At 53.8% G+C, this 20,034-nt stretch overlaps 2 protein-coding genes and 1 long non-coding RNA gene across 4 annotated transcripts; all 3 read right to left on the bottom strand.

The window, feature by feature from the left end:
• Positions 1-294: 294 nt before the first annotated feature.
• LOC148813573 (uncharacterized) lies at positions 295-10,763 on the bottom strand. 2 transcript variants are annotated; one of them, XM_088908169.1, is made up of 8 exons: positions 10,617-10,763; positions 5,425-5,736; positions 4,907-5,188; positions 4,422-4,460; positions 4,274-4,306; positions 3,007-3,144; positions 2,227-2,291; positions 295-1,719 (listed from the first exon to the last, which is right to left on the bottom strand). In XM_088908169.1, the coding sequence occupies exons 1-8, from the start codon at positions 10,687-10,689 to the stop codon at positions 1,582-1,584; spliced, it is 1,080 nt and encodes a 359-aa protein (XP_088764295.1). In that variant the 5' UTR covers positions 10,690-10,763; the 3' UTR covers positions 295-1,581. The 2 variants fall into 2 exon arrangements, with proteins under 2 accessions (XP_088764295.1, XP_088764297.1); XM_088908171.1 differs by lacking the exon at positions 4,274-4,306.
• A 1,654-nt stretch (positions 10,764-12,417) lies between these two features.
• On the bottom strand, positions 12,418-14,046 carry LOC148813572 (uncharacterized). Its single transcript, XR_016086217.1, has 3 exons — positions 13,936-14,046; positions 13,409-13,434; positions 12,418-12,701 (listed from the first exon to the last, which is right to left on the bottom strand). It is a non-coding gene; the product is annotated as an uncharacterized LOC148813572 (long non-coding RNA).
• A 47-nt stretch (positions 14,047-14,093) lies between these two features.
• On the bottom strand, positions 14,094-19,219 carry LOC148813571 (uncharacterized). Its single transcript, XM_088908058.1, has 4 exons — positions 17,439-19,219; positions 15,873-16,199; positions 14,163-14,454; positions 14,094-14,112 (listed from the first exon to the last, which is right to left on the bottom strand). The coding sequence occupies exons 1-4, from the start codon at positions 17,839-17,841 to the stop codon at positions 14,094-14,096; spliced, it is 1,041 nt and encodes a 346-aa protein (XP_088764184.1). The 5' UTR covers positions 17,842-19,219.
• Positions 19,220-20,034: the final 815 nt, after the last annotated feature.

Below are 20,034 nucleotides of genomic sequence, written 5' to 3'. Positions count from 1 at the left end.
GCTTCTCTCCAGACACAGCTGGGTGAGCTCCTCCAGTCAGGACAGGAGGCTCTTCTGTACGCAGAGGGGGGTGGGGGTGGGGAACAAGCTGCCCAGCCCTGTGGTTGAAGCCGATACCCTGGCTTCTCTCCAGACACAGCTGGGGGAGATCCTCCAGTCAGGACAGGAGGCTCTACTGTACACAGAGGGTGGTGGGGGTGGGGAACAAGCTGCCCAGCCATCTTCTCCAAGTTGAGACTCCTCACAGTGCAGTTTAATGAGCGGAGGTGCAAAAAGTGAAACAGAAACCTTCTCTTTCCATTCTGCTTTATCTTAAGCTTTTTTTATTTATTTTCTTACATTTACAGTTTTTACACTGCAGAAGGTATTTACACTGCAGACGGACAGGATAGCCCAGGGTGCGAGTCCCCTTTCTGACCGGCGAAGGGGAACAGTCCCAGGAGACAGGCATCACCACGGGCTGAGACTTAGTTCTGCAGGTTCTGGCACAATCATGAGCCATCACTGAACCACTGAGTCAGAGAATCACTGGACCACTGGACCACTAAACCACTGGACCACTGAGTCAGAGAATCACTGAACCACTGGACTACTGAACCACTGGACCACTGAGACAAAGAATCACTGAACCACTGGACCACTGAGTCAAAGAGTCACTGGAGCACTGAGTCAAAGAATCACTGAACCACTGGACTACTGAACCACTGGACCACTGAGACAAAGAATCACTGAACCACTGGACCACTGAGTCAAAGAGTCACTGGACCACTGGACCACTGAGTCAAAGAATCACTGAACCACTGGACCACTGAGTCAAAGAATCACTGGACCACTGAACCACTGAGTCAAAGAATCACTGAACAGCCAAACCTCAGAGCTACTGAAACCACTTTCTCACGACTACTGAACCTCTGAGCCGCTAAATCACTTCGCTGAAGAGACACTGGAATTTGTTAGCATGATTGGAAGAAGGTGTTTTTTTATTCTCGGATCACTCCTACAGAGTTGCCTTCCCTGGCATTTACAGGAAAACGGGCGCAGAGCTGTAAATTTCTCAGCAGCACGTGTGCCGTAACATATGTTGTAGCGGTGCTAGGCCAAGCCCTCCACTTATTCAGCATGAATTAATCATTTATTTGGGGACGCAAGTCTGATTCTAAATCCAGCTTCGGCTGCAGATTCCTCCTGTCCAGGCGAGTGCGTGATTTACACACCTGTGAAACGAGGTGGGGCCAGGCCCTCTGAGCGGTCCTCAAGTTCTCCCTGGAGCCCAGGCAGAAGTACCTGCACAGCTGTGCGTTCGGGTGATGCGACTCTGTGATCATCTGTGGGCGGCTGGTTTGGTCTGGGTGTGGGCGGAGCCCGTGCCGCCGCTTGCCGTAGGACTCTCTCTCTGCATGGGCGTTCACCCCTCCTTCCAGTTTCTGTCCCTCTCTGTCCCCGGGCAGCTCTGTGTCCATCGCTGTTTGTTTCTGTGTACATATATGTGCATCGCCGGAGGTGTGTATAGAAGTCATCTGCAGCAAAGCAGAGCGCCCTCTTGTGGCAGCTCCTTGTAACTACAACCCCCCCCCCCCTCCCCTATCGCCTGAGGTCAGAGTAAATGATGGCGGCGCCGTCCTCGGGCACAGCCTGGCCACTTCTGCCCCTTTTCTTGTCCCTGAAGGTCACGCTGGTGTAGTTGACCTCATCGCCACCGGGGGCGGAAGAGGTCTGCTCCTGCAGAGAGACGGACAGAGAGAAGTCAGGGGAGAGAAGTTCCGATATCGCTACCAACGATAAACTCCTCACGCCACCATAGCGCTCTTCCGGACCCTCCGCTCAGAGCTCTTTACAGGTGATGGGAAATCCCACTACCGCCACCAGTGTGCGGCCCCACCTGGATGATGCCTCACACAGCAGCTCTCAGGGGGGAGGAGAGCAGAGGGGTGAAGCCAGTTCAGAGATGGGGGGTGATTAGGAGGCCATGATGGGTAAAGACCAGGGGGGAAATCTGACCTGGACACCAGGGTTACACCCCTACTCTTCTCGAGAGACACCCCGGGATTTTGAACGACCAGGGAGAGTCAGGACCTCAGTTTTATCACCACACTGCTCGGACCCAGGGCTGGGTGATGAGAAGCAGGGGGAGGGTTCAGAAGACAGGCGGGCAGGCGGGCAGGCGGGCAGGCAGGCAGGCAGGCAGGCGGGCAGGCGGGCAGGCAGGAGGGGGGTGCGGACGGTTACCATGGGCTCGGTGGGGCTGGCGTAGACGACGAGGTCTTCTTCCGTCGTCACGCAGACTCCCGGACCTGCCGGGCGGAGAGCGAGGGGCATGAGAGCACAGCTCCTCCACACCTCCGGCCAGGCCCAGGGGTCAGAGGGGCCTGATCGCAGCAGCCGGAGGGCCACACACACACACACACACACACACACACCGCCGTCACCACAGCAGGCACCGATCCCATCGCGTCCGCAGTCAAGACGGAATTAGTCCCAGTCACTTACTGGTCACCCACTTTTAATTCAGGCTGGTCAACTAAACTGTGACTAGAATCGGTCTTTCTTGGAGTCCACTAAAGCAGGATTAGTGTGAGGCACGCTGTGGTCGAGCGGCTTCGATTATCTGTATAAAAATGAGCTTAAAGCTTTTAGTTTCGCTCGTTCTTAAAGTGCCTCAGGTTTAAAATAAATGGAATCTTTTAGTTTAGGTGGGTTTCTTTTTAGTCTCGAAGTCCCGTTTAATTTTACAGTGAAGACTGGATTCTGACTGGAGGGGCCCATGACGGCGTGGCCCCTCTGACCTCTGACCCCTGACCTCTGTCCTCCGACCTCCAAACTCTGACCTTTGAACTCCGACCTTTGAACTTTGAACTTCCCCCAGGGCCGCAGGAAAGGCCGAGACGCCGATCCGATCGCACGTTAAAGCCAGGGACGTCCACTGTTCGAAATGTCCAACGTTAGAACGCGTCAGACCGGACAGGGCCAGAGCCCTGCAGAGCGCGCAGTAAGAAGAGAGGGACCGACCTGCGCTCGCCGCCATCCTCCTCCCCCCCCTCCTCCTCCTCTTCATCAGGAGGAAGACCACCACGAGGACCGCCAGCAGAGCGCAGAAGGCGCCGGCGACGGCCGCCGAGGTCTTCTCTAGGAAGTGGTCGCCGGATGCTGAAAAAAACGGGATCGACGGTTGGGGGGAGGCCGTGACGGTTTCAGGACCTGCCGGGGACATTTCTGCGTCCCGAGGGAAAACGGCGCGGAGACGGCGTCTCCGGGCTGCAGCCTGGGAGACCGGGGAGTTCGGCCTGTCGCACCGGGGGGTGGGGAGAGAGACGCCCCCAGCAGATCGCAGAGGGAAGGACCGACATCAGGGGCATTTCCTTACAGACTGTGCTTCGGAATGAGGGGCAGCAAGGAAGCTTCCTGGGATTCCCACAGGAGCATCCTGGAGCTGAAGGGATTGACGTGCACTGACAGGCCGGAGGAACTGAGTCTCTTCAGTCTGAAGGGAGTGTCCCACACTGACAGGCTGAGGGAACTGAGTCTCTTCAGTCTGAAGGGAGTGTCCCGCACTGACAGGCTGAGGGAACTGAGTCTCTTCAGTCTGAAGGGAGTGTCCCACACTGACGGGCTGGAGGAACTGAGTCTCTTCAGTCTGAAGGGAGTGTCCCGCACTGACAGGCTGGAGGAACTGAGTCTCTTCAGTCTGAAGGGAGTGTCCCACACTGACGGGCTGAGGGAACTGAGTCTCTTCAGTCTGAAGGGAGTGTCCCACACTGACGGGCTGGAGGAACTGAGTCTCTTCAGTCTGAAGGGAGTGTCCCGCACTGACAGGCTGGAGGAACTGAGTCTCTTCAGTCTGAAGGGAGTGTCCCACACTGACAAGCTGAGGGAACTGAGTCTCTTCAGTCTGAAGGGATTGACATGCACTGACAGGCTGAGGGAACGGAGTCTCTTTAGTCTGAAGGGGGTGTCCCACACTGACAGGCTGCAGGAACTGAGTCTCTTCAGTCTGAAGGGAGTGAACTACATTGATTCAAACACTGAAAGAGCAGAAAAACTTCACTATTTCACCTATCTCTCCTTTACACAGAGGGGGGTGGGGGTGTGGAACAAGCCGCCCAGCCCTGTTGTTGAAGCCGATACCCTGGCTTCTCTCCAGACACAGCTGGATGGGATTATCTACTAATTACCAATTGGACTAGTGGTGCCTCCCTCTCCTTCTCTAAGTGCTCATTTATTCAGTCATTCCTTGGTCAAAACCGAGTCATATGAAAAGAAACTGAGTCTCTCTAACCTTCTCTAGGTGGGGCTTTAGATCCAACATCGCCTGAAAAAGAAGGAGGAGATAAGAGATTTGCCCATCCCTGTGAGATTCCTCTCGGATGTTCAAAAAAGACAATCTGAGACAGAGGACTGTGTGCTAATGAGCAGAACCTGCTCACCTGAATCCGGGCTCAGTTTTGTGTCTCCAGTATGAACATCTGGAACAAAGAAAGAGAGATGTCTCACTCTCACAATAATACCCTACCTGTGAGGAGACTGGTGTAGGTATCAGGTCTGTCTCACTCTCACAATAATACCCTACCTGTGAGGAGACTGGTGTAGGTATCAGGCCTGTCTCACTCTCACAATAATACCCTACCTGTGAGGAGACTGGTGTAGGTATCAGGCCTGTCTCACTCTCACAATAATACCCTACCTGGGGGGAGACTGGTGTAGGTATCAGGTCTGTTTCACTCTCACAATAATACCCTACCTGTGAGGAGACTGGTGTAGGTATCAGGTCTGTCTCACTCTCACAATAATACCCTACCTGTGAGGAGACTGGTGTAGGTATCAGGCCTGTCTCACTCTCACAATAATACCCTACCTGTGAGGTGAATGGTGTAGGTATCAGGCCTGTCTCACTCTCACAATAATACCCTACCTGTGAGGTGAATGGTGTAGGTATCAGAGGTCTTCATCACTCCTCTCTCTCTCAGTACACATGTCCTGGTCCTCATGTGGTCTGAACTCTGCAGCTTCATTGACAAGCTGCTGAAATATCTGTCCTGGCTAATGTCCACTGTGTCCATGTGGTCACTCTCCCAGGTCACTTGGACATCAGCAGGCTCCCCAGCACAGCTTCGAAACCCTCCCCCACAGTCCAGACCACACTGGAGAGTGAGGATTGTGTCTGTCTTCAATCCTCCAGAGGGACTGGCAGAGACTGCAGAATGACATCGCATGTGTCTTCAGCACAGGGACAGACACTGTTTCACACACTGACATGATCAATGAGTCCAGACAGCAGATCAGAGCACAGGAAGGACAGACAGAGAGACAGAAGACCTGCAGATTCCTGACTGTACTCATCAGGACCAGCACTGGGCTGGAGAGACAGAGGGGACAGTAAATGGAGACTGACTGAAACAGAAAGACACGTCCTCAGGTCCTCAGACTTACTGGACAGCAGGTAGAGATCAACAGTGGTGCGTCCAGGTCCATAATACTGTCCATTGACATACTGCTCACAGATGTACTGTCCAGTGTCCTGAGTGTTGAGACTGTGGATGTGCAGAGACCAGTCAGACCCCACACTCATTCTCTGGGCTCTTTCTGGGTCTCTGACTGTGATCTGATGTTCACTGTTTACTATCCCCACTGGCACCTCAGATTTGTGATGAAAGAGCCACTCAAAGTAATACTTCTGATAGTCTCTGGACCCCTGACAGGACATGATGACTGACCCCCCCACAGTGGAGTACAGAGTCACACCTGAGGAGAGAAAATAACACAACAGTAACACCTGACACCACCACACCTCCCACTGTGTCTCCTTTCACTGCTGACACCACCACACCTCCCACTGTGTCTCCTTTCACTGCTGATACCACCACACCTCCCACTGTGTCTCCTTTCGCTGCTGACACCACAACACCTTCCACTGTGTCTCCTTTCACACTTGATACCACAACACCTCCCACCTCCTCTCTCTGATACAACACCCCACACAGTACTCACACTTTACTCCAGTCTTCAATACTGATAATAATTTCTAATAATTATTAATAATTATTATTTTCATTCCACATCTCAAAGATCTTTACACACAGGAGGGGACCCACTTCCAACATTGAACTTCAGCCCCACCTGGGAGATGCACAGCGATCAGTCTGCACCAGTAACCCCACCTGGGAGACGCACAGCGATGGTTCTGCACCAGTAACCCCATCTGGGAGACGCACAGTGATCATTCTGGAGCAGTAACCCCATCTGGGAGACGCACAGTGATCATTCTGGAGCAGTAACCCCACCTGGGAGACGCACAGCAATTGTTCTGCACCAGTGGCCCCACCTGGGAGATGCACAGCAATCGTTCTGCACCAGTAACCCCACCTGGGAGACGCACAGTGATCGTTCTGCACCAGTAACCCCATCTGGGAGACGCACAGTGATCATTCTGGAGCAGTAACCCCACCTGGGAGACGCACAGCAATTGTTCTGCACCAGTGACCCCACCTGGGAGACGCACAGTGATCATTCTGGAGCAGTAACCCCACCTGGGAGACGCACAGTGATCGTTCTGCACCAGTAACCCCATCTGGGAGACGCACAGTGATCATTCTGGAGCAGTAACCCCACCTGGGAGAAGCACAGCGGTCAGTCTGCACCAGTAACCCTACCTGGGAGACTCTCAGCAATCAGTCTGCACCAGTAACCCCACCTGGGAGACGCACAGCGATCACTCTGGAGCAGTAACCCCACCTGGGAGATGCACAGCAATTGTTCTACACTAGTAACCCCACCTGGGAGACGTACAGCAATCGTTCTGCACCAGTGCCCCCACCTGGGAGACGCACAGAGATCGTTCTGCACCAGTGGCCCCACCTGGGAGACGCACAGTGATCATTCTGGAGCAGTAACCCCACCTGGGAGACTCACAGTGATCGTTCTGCACCAGTAACCCCACCTGGGAGACGCACAGCAATCGTTCTGCACCAGTGACCCCACCTGGGAGACGCACAGTGATCATTCTGGAGCAGTAACCCCACCTAGGAGACGCACAGTGATCGTTCTGCACCAGTAACCCCACCTGGGAGACGTACAGCAATTGTTCTGCACCAGTGACCCCACCTGGGAGACGCACAGTGATCGTTCTGGAGCAGTAACCCCACCTGGGAGACGCACAGCGATCAGTCTGCACCAGTAACCCCACCTGGGAGACGCACAGCGATCATTCTGCACCAGTAACCCCACCTGGGAGACGCACAGTGATCGTTCTGCACCAGTAACCCCACCTGGGAGACGCACAGCGATCGTTCTGGAGCAGTAACCCCACCTGGGAGACGCACAGCGATCATTGTGCACCATTAACTCCACCTGGGAGACGCACAGCGATCAGTCTGCACCAGTAACCCCACCTGGGAGACGCACAGCGATCGTTCTGGAGCAGTAACCCCACCTGGGAGACGCACAGTGATCGTTCTGCACCAGCGCCCCCACCTGGGAGACGCACAGCGATCGTTTGGAGCAGTAACCCCACCTGGGAGACGCACAGCGATCGTTCTGGAGCAGTAACCCCACCAGGGAGACACACAGCGATCAGTCTGCACCAGTAACCCCACCTGGGAGACGCACAGCGATCAGTCTGCACCAGTAACTCCACCTGGGAGACGCACAGCGATCGTTCTGCACCAGTAACTCCACCTGGGAGACGCACAGCGATCGTTCTGCGCCAGCGGCCCCACTGCACACAGATCAGGTTTATCCTTTTAGTCCCTGCCTTGCTGGGCTGCTGAAATGTGAGCTTCTTTCCTGGTAACATGCTCTGCTCCTCATCACTAACGTCAGGAAAACGTTCCTGGGGGGCCTGAGCTGCGTTTCTGTGATGATCTCCTCGCCTAACTGATGCATCGATTGTAACTGCACTGACCTGAGCAGATATCCTCTACTGTAAGTCTTCAATAACAGAGAGCAGGTCTGAGACGAAGCCCAGTATCAGGGTGTTCAGCCTAGAAGGGGGGGGTCATGCCTTCCAGCTCAGTTTCCTACTTCGTTGTGCTCACAGCAGATCTGCTGTTGCTGACAGGGCTGCAGACTCTCCGCCTCAGCCCCGGGTGTGTTTCCATTCTGATGACAGAAGCTCAGGATGTGTTTCTATTTTGATGAAACCGTGCTAATTCACCCGGCGATCATATCTCTCCTGCTTGTCTAACGTCAGCATCCTATTTCGTTCTTTCACGCACTTCCTCATTCCTTCATTCTCTTCTTCTTTTTGAGTGAGGCGGACTAGTTAAGTGTCCATTACATCATCTGTAGCAGCTCACTAAATCTCGAGTACTGACAGTATTCACTTAACAAATAACAGTCCACTTGAACAAACCCAGATCAGTCGTCTACTGCAGTATTTGTAGCAGTGTAGTAAATCTCTAGTAACAGTTCAATCAAGCTGGTCTAGATCAGTCGTCTAGTGCAGTATTTGTAGCAGTGTAGTAAATCTCTAGTAACAGTTCAATCAAGCTGGTCTTGGTCTAGATCAGTCGTCTAGTGCAGTATTTGTAGCAGTGTAGTAAATCTCTAGTAACAGTTCAATCAAGCTGGTCTAGATCAGTCGTCTACTGCAGTATTTGTAGCAGTGTAGTAAATCTCTAGTAACAGTTCAATCAAGCTGGTCTTGGTCTAGATCAGTCGTCTACTGCAGTATTTGTAGCAGTGTAGTAAATCTCTAGTAACAGTTCAATCAAGCTGGTCTAGATCAGTCGTCTAGTGCAGTATTTGTAGCAGTGTAGTAAATCTCTAGTAACAGTTCAATCAAGCTGGTCTAGATCAGTCGTCTAGTGCAGTATTTGTAGCAGTGTAGTAAATCTCTAGTAACAGTTCAATCAAGCTGGTCTTGGTCTAGATCAGTCGTCTAGTGCAGTATTTGTAGCAGTGTAGTAAATCTCTAGTAACAGTTCAATCAGGCTGGTCTTGGTCTAGATCAGTCGTCTACTGCAGTATTTGTAGCAGTGTAGTAAATCTCTAGTAACAGTTCATCAAGCTGGTCTAGATCAGTCGTCTAGTGCAGTATTTGTAGCAGTGTAGTAAATCTCTAGTAACAGTTCAATCAAGCTGGTCTAGATCAGTCGTCTAGTGCAGTATTTGTAGCAGTGTAGTAAATCTCTAGTAACAGTTCAATCAAGCTGGTCTAGATCAGTCGTCTAGTGCAGTATTTGTAGCAGTGTAGTAAATCTCTAGTAACAGTTCAATCAAGCTGGTCTAGATCAGTCGTCTACTGCAGTATTTGTAGCAGTGTAGTAAATCTCTAGTAACAGTTCAATCAAGCTGGTCTAGATCAGTCGTCTACTGCAGTATTTGTAGCAGTGTAGTAAATCTCTAGTAACAGTTCAATCAAGCTGGTCTAGATCAGTCGTCTACTGCAGTATTTGTAGCAGTGTAGTAAATCTCTAGTAACAGTTCAATCAAGCTGGTCTTGGTCTAGATCAGTCGTCTACTGCAGTATTTGTAGCAGTACAGTAATAATGCTGATACTATATATTGTCATATATTGACCAGTTAAGAGAACAACTGATTTGAATGAAGCCATTCAGAGTCCAGGGTGGACTGAAGACCAGCAGGTGACCCCCCAGGAACTGATCGAGACTCATTATTACTATAACACTTTAATCACTGTCGGTCACTGAGCTTGACACAGGTGCGACGCCCGTGGGTCAGACTCCAGCTCCTGACATCTGATCCCTGACTGCAGTGACACCCTGAGAGGGTTCGAATCCTCTGCGTCGGCTGCCAGCGAGAGCTGGGGCACTCTCGCACTTACACGCTCAGGCACATTCACTTGTGCACACACTCACACACTCAAACACACTCGCTCACAGTCACACACACTCGCTCACAGTCACACTCAAGCACATTCAAACACACTCGCTCACACTCAAGCACGCTCACTCGTGCACACACACACACTCAAGAAAACTTGTTCACACTCACAATCAGACTCACTCACACACTCGCTCACACTCAAGTACACTCGCTCACACTCGCTCACATGCAAGCACACTCAATCACACTCACTTATTCATTCACTCACACTCTCGCACTTACACACTCATGCACACACACACAAACACACTAGCTCACACTCACACTCAAGATAAATTCGAACACACTTGCTCACACTGACACACACTCACTCACACTAAAGTACACTTGCTCACACCCGTGTAGACTTGCTCACACTCACTCACACTCAAGTACACTCGCTCGCACACTCATACACTCAAGCACACTCACACAAACTCACTAACACTAAAGTACACTTGTTCACACTCACTCACATGTAGGCACACTCAATCACACTCGCTTATCCATTCACTCACTCACACTCATGTACACTCGCTCACACACACAAAAGACACTCAAGCACACTCGCTCACACTCAAGCACACTCGCTCGCACACTCATACACTCAAGCACACTCACACAAACTCGCTAACACTAAAGTACACTTGTTCACACTCACTCACATGTAGGCACACTCAATCACACTCGCTTATCCATTCACTCACTCACACTCCCGTACACTTGCTCAAACTCGCTCAGACTCAAGTACACTCGCTCGCACACTCAAAAACACACACTCACTCACACACACTCACCCTCTGTTCCCAGCGGGGGGCTCCAGACGCAGAGACAGGCCAGCACCAGGTGACGGACTGCAGAGATCCCCATGTCCCCTCTGCCTCGGACCGCTGTCCTTTCCTCTCTGCAGGCAGGCAGGAAGAGCCGTCAGTGACGATGTGATCTATTTCTGAAAAGGAGAAGTGGTGATGTTGCAGGGCACGTTTCCTGCCTTGCTGCGCAGAGCAGAGTGAGCGTGAGAAGAAGACCACCGCAGCAGCAGCAGAAAGCCGTGCGCTGGTCGGGTCCGGTCAGCGCGGAGCTCTCCTCCTCTCCCGGCCCCTCCGCCTCTCTCTTGCACCAGGGCTGCGTGCTGTCCAGCTGCCGGTCAGCTGAGCGGACACACACAGCGCTCTGTCTGCCCACTGCTCACGCGGGTCACACTGCACGCATGCAATACACGGTCTCACAATTCACACCCACACACGCAAGGCACACTGACGCAAGATACACACGCACGCAGTACACACACTCTCCATTCACACTCACACAGAGCACACTCAATCAATACACACACACTCCATTCACACTCACACAGAGCACACTCAATCAATACACACACACACTCCATTCACACTCACACAGAGCACACTCAATCAATACACACACACTCCATTCACACTCACACAGAGCACACTCAATCAATACACACACACTCAATTCACACTCACACAGAGCACACTCAATCAATACACACACACTCAATTCACACACACACAGAGCACACTCAATCAATACACACACACATTCAATTCACACTCACACAGAGCACACTCAATCGATACACACACACACTCAATTCACACACACACAGAGCACACTCAATCAATACACACACACACTCAATTCACACTCCCACAGAGCACACTCAATCAATACACACACACTCAATTCACACACACACAGAGCACACTCAATCAATACACACACTCAATTCACACACACAAACAGTGCACACTTCCACACTAAATCCACACTCACACAATCCGTACACTCGCACATTCAATCCTCACTCAGTCAGTGCATACTCACACAAACAGTGCACGCTTGTTCAATAAACACTCACACAATCAGTGCACAGACACACAATCAGTGCACACTCGCACACCCAAGACACTCTCGCACACTGCTGAATTAAACTCTCGGGGTTCCTGCAGCTGTGTTTATCAGGTAACGCGTAGACACAGGGCCCTGCGGTGCTTCGTCAGAGCCGGAGAGAGGAACCGGAGGCTGACAGACCCACACTCTCACGTGCAGCGCGAGGAAGAGGAACAGGAGGCTGAGCTCATCGGTCCTGTGGCTTAACAGACAGAAACTCAGATGTTTCCACACAGGGTGGGCGGGAAAAAACACCCAGCTTTCGTCCTTCATCCGCCCATCTTGTCGGCTTCCCTGGGGACAGGAAGGGGCTCCTTTACACAGAGGGGGGCGGGGGTGGGGAACAGGCTGCCCAGCCCTGTGGTTGAAGCCGATACCCTGGCTTCTCTCCAGACACAGCTGGGTGAGCTCCTCCAGTCAGGACAGGAGGCTCTGCTGTACACAGAGGGGGGTGGGGGTGTGGAACAAACTGCCCAGCCCTGTGGTTGAAGCTGATACCCTGGGGCTTCTCTCACACAGACACAGCTGGGTCTTCTTTGCTCAGGGTGGATGAGTTCCTGAGATCAATTCGCTATTAACTACCGAACGATCTGGATATGAAAATATTAAGGCAGAGACGCACCAGGTGAGACAGACCATTCCCTTTGAATCCTGAATAATAACCACACTGCACTATAATACATGGGACAGTAATGTTAACATTTAATTAACATCAGGCTACAATACTTATTGATACTAATTGCATGGAGTGATAGAATGATACCGGGCCGCTCTGCGTGGTCTGGGATCGTGGAGAGTTCGCCCCCCGGTGGTCAGGGGGTATCACTGCGGCGGCTCTAGTTGACCGCGGAGATCAGGGAGTAGACGGGGTCGCTCGCCGGCTGCCCTCCCGCCCGTCCCTCCACGCCGCTGTTGGGGGTCACCAGGGCGTACTCCGTCTCCCCACAGACATCGTAGACGTGAATCTGGGGAGGAGGAGGTGTTTGCGGAAAATGGGTTTCAGGTGGTCAAGGAGATCTAAGGGCAGCATCGCGGGGCTGACGGGCTCTCCGACTTCCTCACAGAACTTTCTGAAACATCTCGGATTTCAGGATAAGCTCTCCGAAATGCCGTCTTTCTCACAGAACTTTCTGAAACCTTTCTGAAACATCTGGGATCTCGGGACAAGCTCCCTGATCTGCCATCTTGCTCACAGAACTTCCTGAAACGTCTGGGATCTCAGGACAAGCTCCCTGATCTGCCATCTTCCTCACAGAACTTCCTGAAACGTCTCGGATTTCGGGACAAGCTCTCCGAAATGCCATCTTCCTCACAGAGCTTTCTGAAACGTCTCGGATCTCGGGACAAGCCCTCCGAAATGCCACCTTCCTCGCAGAACTTTATCGGACTTGAATTGTCCCAGCCGCTGGGCTAGACCAGGGTCATCGTGAGCTAGCGAGTGAGTGAGTCGGTCTTTCAGTCGGTCATGTGCTTATTCCCCCAGTCAGCTGGGTAGCTCGTCTATCTCGCTGTGATCGATAGCTAGTCTGTGAGGCTCAGCGAGGAATGATAGCCTGTTTGCTCGAGCTCCGAGTGCCAATCAGTGAGGACTGATAGATGGTCAATGAAAAGGGATCATTAACAAAGTCAAAGTCAATCAGTCGAGTGAGTTAGTTAGAGACGAGTCTCTTACCACGTCATCAGCAGACTCACAGCCACCTGGAACACAGCGAGGAAGAAAGCCATTGGACGAGGAAACACCTCCTCTTACTCACAGAGTCCGAGGAGATCCTCCTCATCCTCCTCACACAGGCACGCCCACACATCGCCCACTCTGCTCGCAAAAATGGATTACTCTTGGCTCACGCAGATGACCACTCCCACGAGCACACTGGACACTGGTCACTACAGACACACACACACACTGACCCCCCTGTCTCATGATAATGACCACTCCCACTGCACTGACCAGCACACTGGACACTATGCTCATCACAGAGACACTCACACACCTCCACACACACACACTGACCCCTCTGTCTCATGATAATGACCACTCCCACTGCACTGACCAGCACACTGGACACTGGTCACTACAGACACACTCACACACCTCCACACACACACACTGACCCCTCCGTCTCATGTAGATGACCAGTCCCACTGCACTGACCAGCACACTGGACACTGTGATCATCACAGAGACACACACACACTGACCCCTCTGTCTCTTGGTCCTCCTCATGTAGATGACCACTCCCACTGCACTGACCAGCAGAACCAGGACACACACGCCTGCCGCTACGGGGATCGCTGGCGAGCCTGGACAGACAAGGGGAGAGGACGTTGGAAAACCGGCACAACGGGAGATGTCCTCCTCAGCTCCGGTCTTCCACACTGCGCCAGGGGCAGAGCGAGGGGAGAGAGGACACCAGCGGAGAGCTTGCACAACGAGCTGACCTGTGCGCGTCACTCCGAGGCCGTACTCGACGGTCACCAGGTCCTCTCCATCCCTCGCCGCGCTGCACTGGACGCTCCGGGAGCCCGGGGGCTCGGGGAGGCTCAGCCGGGAAACGAGGGCGTTGCCGAGCCGCTCGCTGGCGCCGCCCTGCAGGGGGCGCCCGGAGCCGTCCCTCCAGACCAGCCGGGCGCCCCCGTCGCAGGCGGGGTCACAGGTGAGAGAGCAGGCCAGCGCCACACCGGGGCCCCCCTGCAGCTCTTCGGTCGGGTCCGACCTCACTGAAACATTCGAGACCGACTGTGCTCATGAGGAGTCTCGCAGCTCCTCCGGGGAGGAGAGGGGAGATGGGGGGGTGAAGAGGGGAGACAGGTGCACTGGAAAGTCGTTTTATCCCGAAAAATGTCGTTTTATGGGCAGAGCTGTGCTGCAGAAGCAGCTGGATCCTTAGAACAAAGTGTGATGGCGCCCAGCTCGTCGGGGGCGCGGGGTGTTTTAATACTGTTTACCTCTGCTGCTTGAAGAAGGGAGGATGAGAAGCTGTTTGAAGGACTGGTCTTCTTTGCTTAAAAGCAGAAACCTCTAAGGACTGGAAAATGCCTGCTTCGCCTGTCCTTGAAGCGTTGCATCAGCTTAAAACAAGATCTAAAACAAGGGCTCTCCCTGCTTGCTTTTGAATCAGCCTTCACTGTCTGCACAGACGGGTGACGGCTCTTTCCCATATTGCAATATAATAATAATAATGTCTTACACTTCTATAGCGCTTTTCTGGACACTCCACTCAAAGCGCTTTACAGGTCATGGGGATCCCCTCCGCCACCACCAATGTGCAGCCCCACCTGGGGCCATAGTGCACCAGAACGCTCCCCACACAGCAGCTCTCAGTGGGGAGGAGAGCAGAGGGATGAGGCCAGTTCAGAGAGGGGGGTGATTAGGAGGCCATGATGGCTAAAGACCAGGGGGGTATTTGACCAGGACACTGGGGTAACACCCCTACTCTTCTCGAGAGACACCCCAGGATTGTTAATGAGCACAGAGAGTCAGGACCTCGGTTTTACGTCTCATCCGAAGGACAGCGCCTGTTTACAGTCCAGTGTCCCCCTTCACTATACTGGGGCATCAGGACCCACACAGACCACAGGGTGAGAGCGCCCCCTGCTGGCCCCACTAACCCCTCTCCCAGCAGCAGCCTCAGCTCCCCTCCCAGGAGTCTCCCCTCCAGGTACTGGCCAGGCTCACACCTGCTGGGCTCCAGTGGGGCTGTGAGCTGGGTGAGAGTGCCCCCTGCTGGCCCCACTCACACCTCCTCCAGCAGCAGCCTCAGCTCTCCTCCCAGGAGTCTCCCCTCCAGGTACTGGCCAGGCTCCCCCTGCTGGGCTCCAGTGGGGCTGTGAGCTGGGTGAGAGCGCCCCCTGCTGGCCCCACTCACACCTCTCCCAGCAGCAGCCTCAGCTCCCCTCCCAGGAGTCTCCCCTCCAGGTACTGGCCAGGCTCACACCTGCTGGGCTCCAGTGGGGCTGTGAGCTGGGTGAGAGCGCCCCCTGCTGGCCCCACTCACACCTCTCCCAGCCAGTGGGGAGCTGCAGGGTGAGATGGCTGCTGGCAAGATGAATAGAGACCTCACTGAGGGGATGAGGACACCTCTCCCGGCTCTTCCCGCGGGGGGGAGCAGCAGGGGCGACGGTCGGTCCTGGCTCACCCTGCAAGACGCGGAGGATCACGCGCCGGTGCGCCCGCACCAGGGTGGAGCCGCTGTACCGCGAGCACTGGTAGTACCCGGCGTGCCTCGCGGAGACGGAGGCGATCGCCAGCGAGGAATCGGGCGCCATCTTGGATCCCGGCGCCCCCTTCGGCCCGACGGCGGCGACCCGGCCCTCGGGGGACAGGCTGAAGAGCGTCTCCCCGGGGGACCCCGGGTCTCCCCTGAAGAACCACTCCAGCCTCTCCCCGGGCCCCAGGGTCCCGGGGGCGGAGCAGGGCAGGGAGAGGGGCCCGCCCTCCGCCCCGAACGCCTGCTCGATCTCGCCTGCGGGGGCCAGAGGGGAGAGGGAGGGTGAGCGCCCGGCTCCGGTCCGGTGGGGGGGGGCCTGTGGGGTGTCACTGCTGGCAGGGCCGAGGGGAGCGGACAGGCACCCCTGGGGGACAGGGCCGGCGAGGTCACCACACACCCTGTAACACCACACACCCCAAAATCCACACAGCCCGTAGTCCATACACCCCAAACTCGACACACTCCACAATCCACACAGCCCGTACTGCATACACCCCAAAATCCACACAGCCCGTACTCCACACAGCCCGTACTGCATACACCCCAAACTCCACACAGCCCGTACTCCATACACCCCAAAATCCACACAGCCTGTACTCCACACACCCCGTAACTCCACACAGCCCTGCCTGAACAGTGCGGTGATGAGTGTTTCAGTCTCTGGTCTCTTCCTCTGTGCTGGTTTCAGGAGTGTTTCCCTCACAGAGCTGGGGAGGGGGGGAGTTGGGGGGGCTCTGTCTCCCGAGCCCCAGATCCCGGACCAGTGAGCCACGAGCCGCCAGCAGGGCGGACTGTGGTTCACAGGGGAAGGAAGGTGAACTTCGAAGACCGAAACCGAGAAACCCACAAGGTATCGGTCCTGGAAACAGTCTCTCGCCTGAGAGCAGAGAGACTTCCCCTTTCAGCCCCGAGGGACGCAGAGAGAGACAGGCGCTGGGGGATGGGAGACACACAGGCGCTGGGGGATGGGAGACACACAGGCGCTGGGGGATGGGAGACACACAGGCGCTGGGGGATGGGAGAGGCTCGAGAGAGGGGAGACACACAGGCGCTGGTGGACGGGAGCAGCTCGAGAGAGAGGGGAGACACAGGAGCTGGGGTATGGGAGCAGCTCGAGAGAGGGGAGACACACAGGCGCTGGGGTATGGGAGAGGCTCGAGAGAGAGGGGAGACACACACACACAGGCACTGCGGGATGGGACCGGCTCGAGAGAAAGGAGACACCCAGATACTGTGTCACAGGACCACCTGAGAAAGGGGACACTGCATTACAGGAGCAGGAGGGGAGAAGGGAGACACACTGGCCCTATGGCAGCAGCTGCAGGAGAGAAGGGAGACGCGCCCTGATACAAGGGGGTGACCGCACCTGCGGCCGTGACCGGAGACGCCGTCTGGTCTCCCTGCCCGGCGAGTCGGGAGCCGGGGTCTTCACACAGCCTGGCTGGCGCTCCCATTCCCTGCTCCCATCCCCAGCCCAGCCCAGGCTCTGCTTACCGGATGGATCCTCCGCTCCCAGCTCCCGGCCGGATCCCCTTCCCGAGCTCGGCGCCCCGACCCCGACCACGACCCAGAGCCAGAGCCAGAGCCAGACAGGGAGACGCAGGGCAGGGCCCGCCGCACGCGCCATCGTCGCCGCTCCACGCTGCGTGGCAGGGCTATTCTGGGCTGGGCTCGTGCGCAGGAAGTGACACGGCCCTGCTGGCTCACTTCCTGCGGGAGGAGGCCGCGCCCCGAGCCCTGAGCCCTGCTGGCTCCCCGCAGCGTCCTGCACCCCTCGGCCTGGGGGAGGGAGGCTCTGTACAGAGGGATCGACCCCCAGACACTCACACTCGTACACACTGCAACATACACTGCTACACACGCTCGTACACACTGCAACATACACTGCTACACACATCTATGTACACTGTTACACACACTCGTACACACTGCAACATACACTGCTACACACAGTCGTACACACTGCAACATACACTGCTACACACATCTATGTACACTGCTACACACAGTCGTACACACTGCAACATACACTGCTACACACATCTATGTACACTGCTACACAGTCGTACACACTGCAACATACACTGCTACACACATCTATGTACACTGCTACACACAGTCGTACACACTGCAACATACACTGCTACACACATCTATGTACACTGCTACACACAGTCGTACACACTGCAACATACACTGCTACACACATCTATGTACACTGCTACACACAGTCGTACACACTGCAACATACACTGCTACACACACTCGTACACACTGCAACATACACTGCTACACACATCTATGTACACTGCTACACACACTCGTACACACTGCAACATACACTGCTACACACATCTATGTACACTGCTACACACACTCGTACACACTGCAACATACACTGCTACACACATCTATGTACACTGCTACACACACTCGTACACACTGCAACATACACTGCTACACACATCTATGTACACTGTTACACACACTCGTACACACTGCAACATACACTGCTACACACGCTGCTAAACACATCTATATACGCTGCTACACACACTGTTATACACACACTCGTACACACTGCAACATACACTGCTACACACACTCGTACACACTGCAACACACATCTATGTACACTGTTACACACACTCATACACACTGCAACATACACTGCTACACACACTCGTACACACTGCAACATACACTGCTACACACATCTATGTACACTGTTACACACACTCGTACACACTGCAACATACACTGCTACACACACTTGTACACACTGCAACATACACTACTGCACACATCTATGTACAGTTTTACACACACTCGTACACACTGCAACATACACTGCTACACACAGTTACACACACACTAATGCACGCTGCTACACACATCTATGTACACTGTTACACACGCTCATACACACTGCAACATACACTGCTACACACATCTATGTACACTGTTACACACGCTCGTACACACTGCAACATACACTGCTACACACAGTTACACACACACTCGTACATGCTGCTTCACACATCTACATACACTGTTACACACACTCGTACATGCTGCTACACACACTGCAACACACACTGTTACACATATACATTCATTCCCACGCACACACACTGTAGCACAGCGTTCACACTCAACTCTCTATATATCTGTATGCACATTTAAGATTATAGTTCAGCTAAAAAATGAAATCTTCATCTCCATGCACATGCTATTTATTCTCCTTTTATCCCAGAAGCAGTGACAGCTGGGATAGAACTGTGACTTCCTGTCCGTCCCACTAAATGCTCCCCGCGGCCCCCCTGTGCTATGAGAACACGGTTCCGTTGTCTGAAGGAAGAGGAAATGACACCATCCTGTCCCTTTTTTATCTTTCTCGTCCAATATGTTGTTTTATTTTTTATAGCAACTGCAACTGTTGTGATGTTGTTCAAATGGAAGCAACAACAAACTGTCGAAGAGGATGAGATACAAGAGCTATTGTCTCAGCGAGTCAGCGGAGAGGGACCATGTCCTCTAATGCTCAGCCAGACTGCAGTAATTAATTAATTAATTAATTAATTAATTAATTAATTAATTAATTGCTTACACTTATATAGCGCTTTTCTGGACACTCCACTCAAAGCGCTTTACAGGTCATGGGGATCCCCTCCACCACCACCAGTGTGCAGCCCCACCTGGATGATGCGACGGCAGCCACAGTGCGCCAGAACGCTCCCCACACAGCAGCTCTCACTCAGTGGGGAGGAGAGCAGAGGGATGGAGCCAGTTCAGAGAGGGGGGTGATTAGGAGGCCGTGATTGATGAGGGCCAATGGGAAATTTGACCAGGACACTGGGGTAACACCCCTACTCTTGTCAAGAAACACCCTGGGATTTTTAATGACCACAGAGAGTCAGGACCTCGGTTTGACGTCTCATCCGAAGGACGGCACCTGTTTACTGTCCAGTGTCCCCGTCACTATACTGGGGCATCAGGACCCACACAGACCGCAGGGTGAGAGCGCCCCCTGTTGGCCCCACTCACACCTCTCCCAGCAGCAACCTTAGTTTTTCCCAGGAGTCTCCCC

This window comes from Atractosteus spatula (assembly GCF_055471065.1).
Source record: "Atractosteus spatula isolate fAtrSpa1 chromosome 10 unlocalized genomic scaffold, fAtrSpa1.hap1 SUPER_10_unloc_1, whole genome shotgun sequence".
NCBI classification, from domain to species: Eukaryota; Metazoa; Chordata; class Actinopteri; order Semionotiformes; family Lepisosteidae; genus Atractosteus; species Atractosteus spatula.
This window is presented reverse-complemented; position numbering and strand designations above follow the sequence as displayed.